Source organism: Sciurus carolinensis, chromosome 6 (assembly GCF_902686445.1).
Source record: "Sciurus carolinensis chromosome 6, mSciCar1.2, whole genome shotgun sequence".
In the NCBI taxonomy this organism is placed as follows: domain Eukaryota; kingdom Metazoa; phylum Chordata; class Mammalia; order Rodentia; family Sciuridae; genus Sciurus; species Sciurus carolinensis.
In genome coordinates this window covers 100,032,904-100,047,489 of record NC_062218.1, presented here as the reverse complement: position 1 = coordinate 100,047,489, position 14,586 = coordinate 100,032,904, and the positions used below count along the sequence as shown (strand labels likewise).

General features: G+C 51.6%; 2 protein-coding genes across 4 annotated transcripts; one reads left to right on the top strand and one right to left on the bottom strand.

Moving 5' to 3' along the window:
- Positions 1–246: 246 nt before the first annotated feature.
- Fchsd1 (FCH and double SH3 domains 1) lies at positions 247–12,229 on the top strand. 2 transcript variants are annotated; one of them, XM_047555520.1, is made up of 20 exons: positions 247–299; positions 531–628; positions 1,183–1,228; positions 1,619–1,686; positions 2,029–2,164; positions 2,251–2,387; positions 2,480–2,543; positions 3,381–3,509; positions 4,110–4,232; positions 4,415–4,510; positions 4,866–4,985; positions 5,377–5,481; positions 5,635–5,796; positions 6,981–7,109; positions 7,188–7,271; positions 7,438–7,555; positions 7,692–7,912; positions 8,677–8,764; positions 9,756–9,811; positions 9,949–12,229. In XM_047555520.1, the coding sequence occupies exons 1-20, from the start codon at positions 279–281 to the stop codon at positions 10,012–10,014; spliced, it is 2,067 nt and encodes a 688-aa protein (XP_047411476.1). In that variant the 5' UTR covers positions 247–278; the 3' UTR covers positions 10,015–12,229. The 2 variants fall into 2 exon arrangements, with proteins under 2 accessions (XP_047411476.1, XP_047411477.1); XM_047555521.1 differs by lacking the exon at positions 1,183–1,228 and having other exon boundaries at positions 271–299.
- Positions 10,443–14,564, bottom strand: Rell2 (RELT like 2). Of its 2 annotated transcripts, none has more exons than XM_047555525.1 (8): positions 13,792–14,564; positions 13,124–13,363; positions 12,668–12,733; positions 12,510–12,576; positions 11,884–12,069; positions 11,236–11,617; positions 11,089–11,122; positions 10,443–10,844 (listed from the first exon to the last, which is right to left on the bottom strand). In XM_047555525.1, the coding sequence occupies exons 2-7, from the start codon at positions 13,305–13,307 to the stop codon at positions 11,090–11,092; spliced, it is 918 nt and encodes a 305-aa protein (XP_047411481.1). In that variant the 5' UTR covers positions 13,308–13,363; positions 13,792–14,564; the 3' UTR covers positions 10,443–10,844; position 11,089. The 2 variants fall into 2 exon arrangements, with proteins under 2 accessions (XP_047411481.1, XP_047411480.1); XM_047555524.1 differs by having other exon boundaries at positions 13,799–14,563.
- Positions 14,565–14,586: the final 22 nt, after the last annotated feature.

Here is a 14,586-nt window from a genome sequence, read left to right as displayed (position 1 = left end):
AATCCAGGCGTCTTGACTCAGAAACCCGGGATTCTCCCTACAGCCGAGCAGACGCAGCGTCGGCCCCGCGGCCCCGATCCTTCCGGGGTATTCGCAGCAATAACAGAGGTTTTCAGTTCCTCCGTGGCCCCCACAAGCTTCCGCACGCTGCGCGCAGCCGGACAAGGCGTAGGCGGAGCGAGGGCGGAGCCGGGCCAGGTCTGGGGCGGGGCCTCACCGGGGGCGGGTCTTTGTCGAGTTCCGGAGTCGAGTCGCTGGCTGCCTTGACCAGAGCAGAGATGCAGCCGCCGCCCCGAAAAGTGAGATTGGCCTGGGAATGGGGACTCCTGGCGGTTTGGGGGAGCAGAGGGACCCCGGGGGTAACTGACCCGGGGTAAAAGACCGGGAGCGGGAAGGGGTCAGAACCCAGCCCTGAAGCAACCGAGGAAACAGTTCAGCCCCTCCCCGGCCCCGCCCCCTCACCTCTCCCTGTGCGAAATGTTTTTTAGGTCCCCACGCTTGGGGTCTTAAATCTCCCCTCAATCCTACAGGTTAAGCCCGCCCAAGAGGTGAAACTTCGCTTCCTGGAGCAGCTGAGCATCCTTCAGACCCAGCAACAGAAGGAGGCTGATCTGCTGGAGGACATCAGGTAGCCCTTGACCCCTCATTTTCACTTACCCTCAGCTTTGCTATAGCGCATACCTCTCCTCCCACAACATACATCTCCCGGGTACGGGAGAGAGGGAGGGTCTAAGAGCTGTCCAGCCTACCCATTCAGGGCCCTCACCCTAGGCCTGCGTTTCCAGACACAGGAGATAAACAGAGACCCTCTTTCAAACCCTTTAATTCTACATTACTCTCCCCATGGTCCCCAATCAAGCTTAGGGCAGAATCCCCTCCTTCTTCCAGACCTGTTGGAAAGCTGGCGAACATCGTACTCAGGCCCCATCAATCCTCACCTCCAAGCCCACAGATGGTTCTCCAGGGGTGGGGAGGATCCTGGGGCTCTGAGCAATGAGGCTGTCCTGTGTTGCAGCTGCCCGAGGTGATCTCAAGGACTCTGTCTCTTCTGTCCCATTCCCTCTGGGTCTAGTCACACTATAGGGATGGCTCCCCTCTTTCTACTGCCCAGGTTGTGGAGAGGATTGAGAGTGGTAAAACAGGATCAAACAATTACCCTCATCATACCCTCAATCTCCACAGATCTTACAGCAAGCAGAGGGCAGCCATTGAACGAGAGTATGGGCAGGTATGGGACTCTTCTATGGACCTTCCCTCTTGTTTTAGCCTCCTTTACACCACCAGAAATGTCCCTCCCTTACTGTGGTCAAGAACAAATGCCTAGAGTCAGGAAGACGTGTCAAATCTCTGATGTGCTCTTTACTATTTGTGTGACCTTGGACAAGTTACTTTACATTTCTTGGACTCAGTTTTCTTCTCTGTAAAATGGGAATAATAATACCCTACCTTTGTGTAGGGTTATTGTAAGGATTAAATAAGATAATGAATGTAAGGCATTTGGCAAAGCAAGTGGCACATATTATATATCCAAGAATAGTATTGTTATACTCTGGGCCTGTATTTTCCCAGTTGGGGTGGGTCTTCCAAAGAACTGGGCCTGTGATGGCTTTCTTACCAGGCACTCCAGAAACTGGCTGGGCCATTCCTGAAGAGGGAAGGGCAACGCAGTGGGGAGATGGACAGCAGGTGGGTCTAATGGAGGGGGAGGGTCACAGGGGCCAAAATGTGATGGGGAGCTTAGCCTTTAGAGACCTGTGGGGATGAAGGCCTAGTGGGGTGGGGAGGGCATGTGAGCTGCAGGTAGAGCTGACACAGCAGCAGGAGAGGAGCTGACCCAGCAAGGACACTGTGGGTGGGGGCGGAGGGGCAGGAGTGATCCTGTGGCTGAGCTAATGGGCTGATCGATTGATGGGCTCCCAGACAAGTGGGGGAAGGAAAGTACTCTGTCTCTCATGGTGTTGGTGGGGGGTCTGATGAAGCTGTGGAGTGCTCCCCTCTTCAACATAGACCTTCTCTGGGGAGGGGCAGGACAGTGTTTGGTGCCTGGCGCTGCTTGCTGGATGCCACCGTGGCTGGGGGCCAAACGCGGCTCCAGGCGTCTGATCGATACCGTGACCTAGCGGGGGGCACAGGGCGGAGTGCCAAGGAGCAGGTGCTTAGGAAGGTATGGCTCAGTGGATGGGGTGAAGGAAGAGTTGGCTTGGCACTGGAGGTAGTCTGGGTCAAGATATTCTGTGTCCATGCCACTAGGGAACAGAGAGTCTGCAGAGGGCGCAGGCAGAGGTGCTGCAGTCTGTCCGGGAACTGAGCCGAAGTCGGAAGCTGTATGGGCAGCGGGAGCGTGTATGGGCCTTGGCACAGGAGAAAGCAGCTGATGTCCAGGCCAGGTGGGCCCAAGGTCAGGGTATGGGGAGGTATGGGGTAGAGTCAAGGCTTCAAAGCTGGGCCTGATACCTATTCCTCTCCCTTACTTGCGCAGGCTGAACCGAAGTGACCATGGGATCTTCCATTCTCGGACCAGTCTCCAGAAACTAAGTGCTAAGGTCTGGGGGATGAGGGCCTGAGTGGGGGCAGAGGGCTGAGTGGTTTGGAATCTAATGTCATAAGTATCAGAGCCTGGTTGAATCCAGGCTCCCCTATTTCTTAAGTAGTTGACCAAGGTTAACTTACTTATTTCTCCGAGCCTCATTTTCTTCATCTGCACAATGGAAATAATATCTTTCTTTTTGACTCCTTTAATATGTATTTATTCTGTGCACTAGGCACTATTCTACCCCTTAGGGATGCAATGCACAACATGACCAGTGGAGTTATTGCCCTCACAGCCTGGTTGAGGGAGACAGAATATATAAACAAATAATCAGATGAAGATGGAAATAAAACAAGGTGTTATGTTGAAGGGTAAAAAAGGAGTGTGATTTAGAGAGAAGGCCTCTTTGAACAAATGGCCTGAGTGTCAAGATGGGGCCATCCATGAAAGATCTAAGGAAAGAACATCCCAGAGAGAGGGAATGGTGAATGGAAAGGTCCTGAGGTAGGCTCAAGGAACTGAGAAGAGTTCCTTTGTAGGCTCAAGAAATTGAGAGAAGGCCAGTGTGCTGGAACCCTGTAAGGGGAGAGTACTTAAAAAGAGGTCAGAGAGGTTACAGGGGTCAACTCATGTTGGACCCAGTAGACCACCATAGAGAAGTTTGGATTTTATTTTTGATGTATATAGAAGCCACTAGAGCAGGAGTTTGAGCAGGAGTTGTATGTAAAACTTTTAGTATAATACCAGGCATGCAGTAAATCTTTAATAATGTAAGAATTCAGTCTGGATCTGGGTTCTGGATTGGCTTTGAATTCAGGGCTCTCTGTTGACACCTGTTTTCCCCTCCTAGCTGTCTGCCCAATCAGCCCAGTACTCTCAGCAACTGCGAGCAGCCCGCAATGAGTACCTGCTCAACTTGGTGGCTACCAATGCCCACCTTGACCACTACTACCAGGAGGAACTGCCAGCTCTGCTCAAGGCCAGTCCTTACCCAAATTACCCCTACCCCTCAGGAAGTGAGGAGAATTCCACTCCCCTGAGGCTGGCTGGTTCCAGGGACCTAGTCTGCTTATAGTGGGTAGAAAATATATACTTGGGTTCTGGCTGCATGATATCATATAGGACGCTTAACTCCTTTGAACCTCATATTTCTCATCAGGGTTAGACACACTTCTGCCTACCTTATAACACCAGTGAGGTTCAAGGAAGAGAATGGATATGAAAGTAGTTTTTAAACTGTTAAGTGGAGCTGTGGGTATAGCTCAGTGGTAGAGTACTGGCCTAGCATAGCCACTGACATCCTGTCTTCTCAGACATCATCCCCTCTACTCCTCTTTCTGATGGGGAGGGGAAAATGAGGAGGCAGAGGGTGGACACATTGTTTAGGATTTAATACCTAATACACACAAAAAAATTGATAAGTAGTGGTATACATATATGAGGGCCTATAATTAGAAGCAGTAATAATGCCTTACTCCTCTCTTTCCCATCCCTCATGTCCATCCCCCACCCATACTTGGACAGTGTGCTTGCTCTGTAGTAGAGGCCTGAGAGAAAGGTGTCTTGGGGTTCTCTCCAGGCCCTGGTCAGTGAGTTGTCAGAACACTTGAGAGACCCTCTGAACTTACTGAGCCGTGCTGAGCTGGAAGCTGCAGAGGTGGTCTTGGAACATGCCCGCCTGGGAGGGCAGGCAACCTCTCAGGTGAGAGTTAGGGACTGTGGGAGCTCCCTTTGAGGTCCTTTTAATGCTTCTCTCAATAAAGACCTCACATTGCATATGTGCCCCTTTTCTTCTTACCTTGTCCTTCTCCTTCTAAGAGGTGCTGGGGACAGGGTTGGAGAGGGGGCCAGTGAGTGGGCCACCATGTTTTTTCCCACCCCCAGGTAAACTGGGAGCAGGATGTAAAGCTGTTTCTTCAGGAGTCTGGAGTCTTTTCCCCGACCCCACCTCAGCAGTTTCAGCCAGCAGGGGCCGATCAGGTGAGACTTTCCTGCTGGTTGAAACCAAGCCAAATGTAAGTGGTTTAGGTATCCTGTCCTATTATTCTTGTCCTAGTACTAACTCAGTGACTCTTAACTCAGAACACCAGTTCACTTCCCTCTTACCAGGACATACAAACACACCTCGTTCCACCATTCAGTCACTTCACTTCTACTTTCTTCCCCCTGTCCCTCACTTGGATCCTGTTCCTGTGATCCTGTGTTCCTGTGATTCAGACATGTGCTCCCACCTTTGTTCTTATCCTTGGAATTTAAGGTAAATAGAGGTAAAAGGAGGAAACTGGGAAGAAGGATGACCTCAGATCTTCCTCCCATCAACCCCTGTTCCATTCAGGTGTGTGCCCTTGAGAGGGGAGCAGGAGGTACGGCTGGGGAGAGTGGCCTAGAGAAAGAGATCCAGCGCTGGACAAGCCGAGCTGCCCGAGACTACAAGATCCAGCACCATGGGCATTGGGTGAGGTGGGGGTGCAGGTGTTGTGGGTGGGCAAGAATTGCTGAAAATGGGGATCATGGAGACATTGGGGGTGTCATGGGACTACAGACAGGATGGGAAGGAAAGGCACTTTAACATAACAATATGACTTAGTAATTAAGAGCAGTTTTTGGATTGAGGCTGACCTGGGTTCAAATTCTCTTCTGTTGCTTCTGAATTCTGTAATCCTGGGTAAGGGAATGACTTCACCTCTCTGGATTTTAATTTCCTCATCACTACAGTGGGGCCAGTAATAGCACCCACCTTATAGGGAAGATTAAATGACATAATGCAAGTGATGCAACTAGCAAGGTACCAGGCCCAGAGTAAGTTATGGCCCACAGTATTGCCACCCACCCTTCTTCCTCACCAGGTGCTGCAGCGACTCGAGCAAAGACGGCAGCAGGCTCCAGACCGTGAGGCCCCAGGCATAGAACAGCGACTACAGGAAGTGAGGGAGAGCATTCGTCGGGCACAGGTGAGGCACAGCCCTAGGCTTAGAGATACTAAGGTTCTATCTCCTCAGCAACACCCCCTCCATTCCTCTTTCTGATGGGGGGGGTTGGGAAGTAAGGTGGCAGAGGTAGACGTATTGGCCAGGCTCCACTAATTCCCTTCCACATTGTGCCAGGTGAGCCAGGTGAAGGGAGCTGCTCGGCTGGCCCTGCTGCAGGGGGCTGGCCTGGATGTGCAGCACTGGCTGAAGCCAGCCATGACCCAGGCCCAGGATGAGGTGGAACAAGAGCGACGACTCAGTGAGGCTCGGCTGTCCCAGAGGGACCTCTCCCCAACGGTGAGCTTCTCTCCAATCCTAGCCACACATACTCAGGAGGATAAAGCTCCCCAGTGGAAGGCAGGCCCTGTAAACTGGATGACAGCAGTACTTAACTCAGAAGGCCATTGTGTGGCTTAAATGAGATCACTTATATGTCTTCGCATGATTTCTGGCCTAGAGAGTCCTCAATAAACTTTTATTAGGAGTATAAAATGATGGTTAAGAACTCAGGTTCTCCCAGGTACTGTGGCATATGCCTGTAATCCCAGTGGCTCGGGAGACTGAGGCAGAAGGATCAAGAGTTCAAAGCTAGCCTCAGCAAAAGCGAGGTGCTAAGCAACTTAGTAAGACCCTGTCTCTAAATAAAATACAAAAAAGGACTGGGGATGTGGCCCAGTGGTTGAGTGCCCCTGAGTTCAAGCCCTAGTACCTCCCCTCAAAAAACTCAGGATCTAGCCAGGCACAGTGGAGCACACCTGTAATCCCAGCTCAGGAGGTAGAGGCAGGAGAATCACAAGTTTGAGGCCAGCCTCAGCAACACAGTGAAAGCCTACCTTAAAATAAAAAATAAAAAGGGCTGGGAATATAACTCAGTGGTAAAGTGTCCCTGGATTTAATCCCAGTATTGAACCGAACCAAACCAAACCAAATGAAAAACTCAGGTTCTGAGAGTAAATGGTTTGAATATCAGCCACTCCACTTCCTAGCTGTGTAATCTTAGAAAGTGACTTAACTTTTCTGAGCCTCAGTTTCTTAAAATAAAAAAGGAGGGGGAAGGTGGGGGGAAGGAAAAAATAATAGAATGAATCAAACACCATTATCCCATGTCAATGTATGACTACACAAATGGTATGCCTCTACTTCATGTACAAACAGAGAAACAAGTTGTACCCCATTTGTTTACAATAAAGAAAGAAAGAAAGAAAGAAAGAAAGAAAGAAAGAAAGAAAGAAAGAGGTTAATAGTTATGCAAATTATGACGATTAAGTGAAACAATGTATATAGTTAACATGTACTGGGGATACTTTAACCACTCAGTTGCTGTAACTCTTATTTAGTATCATCCTGCTTTATGGTGATTTTGGTTGTGAGGTATGGTGATTGGTTCAGGAGTACCACCTTACAGGAGGATCCTAGGTGTCCTTTAGAGGTAGGATGGAGAAGGGGGCCCCATAATGATGTTTACCTCTGCCCTTCTCTAGGCTGAAGATGCTGAGCTTTCTGACTTTGATGAATGTGAAGAGGCAGGGGAGCTCTTTGAGGAGCCTGCCCCACCAGCCCTAGCCACCAGGCCCTTCCCCTGCCCCGCACATGTGGTATTTGGGTATCAGGTATGAATGGGAATGGGGACTTCATATGGGTAACCATAAAAGACAGCCAAATCCTGAATCCTTCCTTATGGGGCTTAGGCAGGGCATGAGGATGAGCTGACCATCACGGAGGGTGAGTGGCTGGAGGTCATAGAGGAGGGAGATGCTGATGAATGGGTCAAGGTACGTATGGGATCCTGGGTTCTGATCTTGGGTTGGGGGTAGTGGGAAGACTTCTCTTTATCCTGCAAGTATCTACCCAAGTAAGCTAGAAACCAAAGTGGAGGAGAGCCAGGGCCATTGACTGCCTAGGTAAATCTGATACCTATTCACATTGCTGGGTGAGCAGGCTCGGAACCAGCATGGCAAGGTAGGCTTTGTGCCTGAGCGGTATCTCAACTTCCCGGATCTTTCCCTTCCTGAGAGTGGCCGTGACAGTGACAATCCCTCGGGTGTAGAGCCCACAGGTAGGAAAGGCTAAATCTGGCCTAGGGATCCTGAATATGGATATGAATTATTGGGTGGTTTTGATCCTGGGTTGTCATGGTCCTAGGGTACTGCCACCCATTTCCTTCTCTCACCATCTCTCCTGGGCTTCTACAGCATTCCTTGCCCGTGCACTATATAGCTACACTGGACAGAGTGAAGAAGAACTGAGCTTCCCAGAAGGGGCACTCATCCGCCTGCTACCCCGGGCCCAAGATGGAGTGGATGATGGCTTCTGGAGGGGAGAATTTGGAGGCCATGTTGGGGTCTTCCCCTCCCTGCTGGTGGAGGAGCTGCTTGGCCCTCCAGGGCCACCTGAACTCTGTGACCCTGAACAGGTCAGTCTCCTTGGATCCCAGCTACCTCTGGGTTGATCCTCTCACTCCAGGAAGGCCCATATTCATTTTAATGCCCCAGCTTCTCCCCAGTTTTACCTCCTGTGGTGGTTTGGGCCTTCCCATCTCCTTTGGCTGGGCAGAGAGAGAAAAGGGAAATTAAGGCAAACTTCATAGGAGTTTGGAGGACTTTAGATTCAAATCTTCTATTGCATGACCTTAGACAATGATTTAACCTCTCTAAGCTGGTTTCTGCATGTGTAAAATGGAGATAATAATACCTGCTTTAGCAGGCTCACTATCATGAGAGATAATAAATGTAAAGCCCTTAGCACCATGGCACACTGGAAAAGCTTAAATGTTGATGCTTATTGCCATAAGACAGCATGAAGAGCATAATTGGGAGTCAAGAGACCTGGGTTCTAGCCAGCACTATGCCACTAACTCCGTGAACTTTGACAAATGGCCCAATATGAATCTCACTTCTAACATGAGTCATATGTTATGACTACCCCTATCTTATGGGGTGGTGAGGATAGAATGAAATAAGGTATGTGCAGTACTAGCAGAACACCTGAGACAAAGTAAGCATTCAGTACACACTGACTGTTGAAGTAGATATCAGTTATAACCCCTACCTAGATATGAGCATTTGGCCATTTTCTGTATTGGGAAGTGAGAGAACAGGAATTGAAAGTGGGATGAAAGGAATAACTGGTGAAGCCTTCTCAATGCCAGGAATAACTCTATGCCCACCCTACCTCCAGACACTGCCATCCCCTTCTCCTCCCAGTTTCTCCCCACCTGCACCCACCTGTGCCTTGGATGGACCCTCTGCACCTGTCCTGCCTGGAGGTGAGTAGAGGGAATTGAGAGCTCTGGAAAGAAATGACAAGGAGGTTTTATTCCACTCCTCTGTGTGCGCTCAGTACACACACCTTCCAGTAAAGTCCACTGGGGTTTGATGGGGAGAAGAGCATGGCGTTGGAGCCAGGCTGACCTGGTTCAAACCTTGCTGTGGCACTTCCTACTGTGTAACTTGAGGTGGGATGTTTAAATTGTATGGTACTTGGTTTATGTGCTTTAAAAAGTGAAGAGACAGGTACTACTTTATTAAATTGTTTAGAGTTAGAAAAAATGTAGAGTATATAGCATTGTTCTTGGCACATAATAAACATGTGAATAGTAGCTATTTTATTACTATTGTTATTTTTTAAAATAAGCCATATTCTCTTACTGTGTTCTTCCAGAATGCCTTTGTTCTTAGTTGTCTTGAACCCTGTAAATACCTAACTTTGCTGTCATCCTTACTCCTCTTGACATTTTTTCTTTTTCTTGGTGTTTGAGGATCAATTCCAGGCCTTTGTGCATGCTAGGCAAGTGTTCTATCACTGAGCTACAACTCCAGCCTCCCCCCACCCTTTCCCTTTTCCCTCTTGGAGTGCTCACCTTTCTAAAACCTTCTGGAACTTAACACTATCTTCAGTCACTCTCCCTGATTCCCTGAAGTCATCGCCATCTCTAATACCTCTGGTTCACCTTGAATGACTTCACACTCACATATTCATTGTGTTTGTTTGTGTTTCATTACTGGGTTCCTGAGAGCCACTGGGAGGTGGGCAGAGCCATGTATCCCACCTTCCATTCTTTGGTCCCTTATATATGATTATATAGCAGCTTCCCAATAAGTGTTTGTTGAGGATGGATGAATTAATGCATTGATTTTATAGCTCAGGTTGGTGACTATTCATTAATTCAGCAAATACTTACAGAGTGCCATTGTCCTAAGTGCTAGAGATGTAGCATTGAACAAAGCCTGAAGACTGACTGTGTTTCTTGTTTCCAGATAAAGCCCTGGATAGCCCTGGATCCCTAGACTTGATGGCACCTCGACTTAGGCCGGTAAGGGGCTCTGCCTTGGAGGGACTATGTGCACAGGGATCATTTCAACTGGTTCTGTGTTGTCTACTAGACTGAGGGAATGGACAGGAATACCACCAAGAGAGGACTCTGGAGAACTAACTGTTTGTTCCCCACAGATGCGTCCACCACCTCCCCCACCGGCTAAAGCCCCAGATCCTGGCCACCCAGATTCCCTCACCTGAAGCCCGGGTATCAGTGCCCCCAAGTGATGCTGCTGCCCTATCTCCATGCTGTCAGAGACCTCCCTTCAATGATCCACAGCCACACAGCCAAAAGCTAGAATCTTTCCCACATCCACTCTTAGGTTTAGAAACTTCCCCCCTCCCAATTTTTTGGGGAAAAAATCCATTTTTCCAATTGTCCTCCTGCCGCCTTTAGGGTTGTAACTACCCCTTTGTCTGCCATCATCCCATCTCTAAGGTGATGAAATACCCTGAAATCTTTGGGGCTGAATTACTTCCCCAAAGTCTTGACTGACTCTGATCTATCTGGTCTCCACCCTGGCTCTGTAGCCCACCCCACTTTAGATGCCAGGGTCACTGGGGTTGGAGCTGGGAGAGGAGCTAGCCTTGGGAGTCAGAAGGAGCCAGTATGCAAAGCAGCTGTAATGGTCTGAGCGGATTTATTGACAGTGAATAAAGGGCATGAAGGCCAAGCCAGGGCCTGGACCTCTTTTGCCAAGAGGGCAGGGAGCCTAAGGTGCTATTGCTTTTGGGCCCCACCAAGGGCAGGGACCTGGTCCCAGCTGCCACGCTCCATCATGTGGAGCGAGGTGTTGGGGAAGGCAGGCCAGGCAGCCTGTTGGCAGGTAGGGGAAGAGGAAGAAACTGAGGGTCCAGGAGTGGAAGAACTTTTCTCAAAGTCCCCCAGACTGAGACCGTGCAACTCCAGGTGAAAGTAGATCTGGTCCCTCAACTGGGGGCCAGTGCTGTCCAGTGAACGGGAGGGCCTTCATGCCCACTCACTTTTGGCCCTGCCAGCTGGTAGTCCATCAGCACAATGAAGAATGAGGCTTGGAGAAAAGGAAGGGGAACAGAGTTGCTTCCTGTTTAAGCCCTGTTCTGGCTTTTCTCCAGGGGCTGCAGGACCCTCCCTATTGTCTGGAGCACATACCCATTCCCCACCACCAGCCAAGGAATTTGTAGCAGAGGCTTAGCCTGGAGTTCACCTGGGGTCTCAGGGAGATGATGGGTTAAGTAGTTTAGGTAGAGGGTGGAAGGACAGGATTATCTGATTTGGGACTCAGTCAGACTCACCTCACATACCCCCTGCTCCCTGTGGTGGAGACACCTGAGAGAAAGGGGAGACATCAACAGTGGGAATGAGGGTGGTCCATATCACTGCTCTCCAGAGTAGGGGGCAATAAAACTGAGCCATGTGCAGCCCTGGCCATGTCTTCATACCTGGTGATCTGAGGAGTCTGGTTTGCTTGGCTGTCCATTTGCCTCTTGACTGGGCAGCCTTGGGCTCGGGCTCAGGATCCTCCCTCTGGCCCCCAGTGTTGATTCTGCAGAGGCTCCAGGGTTCCCCTCAAGTCCACAAGGGACTAGACTGCTGTCCTTGAGTCTTCCATTCTGCACTGGGGGCCTGGCTAGTGACTGGGGCTGTGGCTCCTCAGGGGGCAGCCTCTCAATGACAGGCATCCCTGTCCTGGGTGGCCTTCCTCCAGATCCCTGACCACCCCCTGGGTCCTGCCCACCACCAGAGCCCCAGCTTCTGTCCGTGGGGGAACCATCACGATGCTCATGCAGCCCATAACGCTTCTCAATGTGTGTCACCCGGAACCTGGGAGGGGAGAGAACACTGTGGCTTAGGACAACTCAGAGGCTGCCTGGCATTCCCCTCTGACCACAAACATTCTAGGTTTTATGGCCACTACCCTCTGGCCTAGGATAGAAGAGGTCTTCTCAGATTGTGGGACACACCATGTGGTCTGAACCCTACTGCAGCTTCCAGTCCAGCAGGAAAGAGCTAGGCCAACTTTGGGGTCAGGCTCCTGATCACTGGGGTCCCCACCTCAACCTCCTTTTTCTGGAGCACTGTGTCCCCACCTGCCCACAGAGAACACGGTGGTCTCTCCAGGTCGGGGGCGGCTTTTTCCTTCCTTGGACCTTCCCTGACGAACAAGTGGGGGCCTCTTGCTGCGGCTGCAGTGGATGCATGGGGCTGCAGAGCCCAGATGCACTGTGTGATGATGGGAGGGAGCTCCATCCTGTATGCTGGAAGTGGCATCCATGCTGGACAGTAGGGAGGAGGGAGCAGAAATGATATTTCTATTTCCCTTCTTGTTCCATTTCCTCCGATTCTTTCAGCATGCTTTTCAAACTCCCAAAGCCCCACTTTTTCCAGGTCCCAACATTATTTTATCTGTTTAATAAATTTAATATTAAGTTGTGAGTGACTGTATTTTTCCTTCTGGCCCTGTTTGCTAAAAAAGGGCAAAGCATAAATAAAAAGTGGCACTAGAGGTGAATATTGTTAGGCTTGATGATATCTAGATGGGAGACATGGTTTGAAAGACTTAGGATTTCTATAAAAATTCTTTTTTCCTATAAGTAAGCCAGCTTGCCCTCCCCCAACCCCAAACACACGATGATACTGGGAAAAGTGACTGTGCTGGAAGAGAGGGTACTCTCCAAGGCAAGCTAAGTCATGCTGGCCCTTGTTTCCAGCTCACCTGGAGAGCTGCACTGTCCCTTCTCCTTCACTGTCCCCCAGCATCTCCTTCAAGGCCTCAGCATTGGCTGAGGGGAGAAGGAAAAGAGGGAGTCAGTGGAGGGGGAGGTCAGGGCAAGAGTCGGGGTGGGAGGGAGCCATGGGTCAGCCTACACCCACCTTCATTTTGGATGATGCAGCGAACGATCCTCTCTACTGTGTCCTCATTCACGTCATCATCCTCAGCTGAAGGATGAAAGAGGTTGGCAAGGAAATGGAAAATGAGTCAGCTTTGGGGGAACATGACCTGATGGCCCCCATGGCTAATTCTCAAGGCATATCCATTTACCTATTTGCCACTGTGCTGGACCTTATTATTTCAGGGGCCAGAAAAGATGGGGTAGGAAATAGGAGCCTAATACTTCCATCAGTGAGCCCTTCCTGCCCATGCTGCTTTCTCTAGCATTGCTTTCAGGGTGGTGTCACCCTACTTGCTGACTCAAGAATGCATCACTAGGCTTCCTTCAGGCTTGATTAGGAATTGACCTGGGTCTTTCAGCCAGAGAGGCAGAAACAGATGTGGGGAAAGGGGTAGGAGAGAAAGGTGACTGAGCCAGGTTTCTAGGCTCCACTCACGCGGCTGGAGCTGGGCGTCGTCAGGCTCCGAGCCCCTAGACGTGCGGCAGCGGTAGCCTTTCTTCTTGAGCACGTGGCAGATCATGAAGCCTACTAGGCCCATAAGGAAGAAGACCAGCACAAGCAGGAAGAGCATGTACAGCCCATGTTGGGGCGGCTCCAGGTCAGGCTGTGGTTCCGACATGAGGCCCTGGGGGGCGAGCGCGGGCCAGGGCGCCTCCTGGGTTTAGGGGGCTGCAGCTGGGGATGAGGGCGGGTTACAAATGGGGTCCTCAGGATCTGAAACATACATGCCTGGGAGGCATGGCCCCACCCACTACCCAACCAGGGAGCTGTCCGGGCCAGGGGTGCTGGTAGGCCAAGACCGCCCGAGGCTGCAGGCCAGACCCTGGCTGTGCAAGTTCTCTGCCACGACCGGGGTCCCACATCCCCGACGCCCAGACCATTCCCCTTTTCAGCTCGTCCCGCGGTTCCGTCCCTCCCAAGGACACTGCAGAGCGAAATGGGACGAAATTCTTAGGTGGTCGGCGCAGATAATGCGCCTGAGTCAGCGTCCGCACCTCCTCTGCGCTGACCTTAGCCAGGCCTTCTGTAGCCCCCTCCTCTCCCTGGTTTTCCGAATCCCTCCTCTCCCTTTAGGTTCCTCCCACCCCGACCACCTGGCCCACCCGGTACCGGTGGTTTGGTTCTGGTTCCGGCTCCGGCTCGGGTTCCCGCTCCAGGGGCGTCCTAGTCCGGCTCAGGGCCCCCGTCGCCCTCCCGGCGCTCATCCCTTGCTTCCTCCCCCTCCCCCCTACGCCGCCTCACCGGCTCCGGGCTGTGGCTGCGGATACCGGTGCCGCGGCAGGCGGGGGGAGGGAAGGATGGAGGGGGGATGCGGACTGGTTGGGAGCCGCGGCAGGCTCCGGACAACTCCAGCCCTGGGGAATGGAGAAGGGAGGCGCCTCCGCAGCCACCCTTTCCAAATGCCTTCTCTCCTTGCCCGCCCGGGACCAAGGGGCGGAGCGCAGGTGTGCGGGGCGCAGAGCGTGAGCCTTGCACGCTTGTGAGCGCAAGTGAGATGCGCGCGTGACTGCGCCGTCCCCCCCACCATCGGGGGGAATGTGCGCCGCCGAGTCTGGGTCCGCGCAGGGACAGGAGGTCAGGTGGGGGTGCTCTTCACTGGTCTATCCGCACGCCTGGCGTAGCTCCTGTCCTCAGATACCCCAGAGGAGTGGATAGCCAGGAATCTTTCCAGCCGGCTGGGGAAAACTGTCTGAGAGGGACAGCGTGGCCGGATCTTCAGAGCTTCCTAGGCAGGTGACCACGGCCTGCTCCCCGTTTGGGGCAAGTAGTTGGACGGAATGGCTCGGCTTCCTGAGGATATGACTCCCCGCCCGGAAAGAACTGGCTTTTGCATCCTAGGACAGAGGCAACCGGTCTCCAGCCGAAGCCGGGTAGCTCACGCCCCAGAACCTAGAACT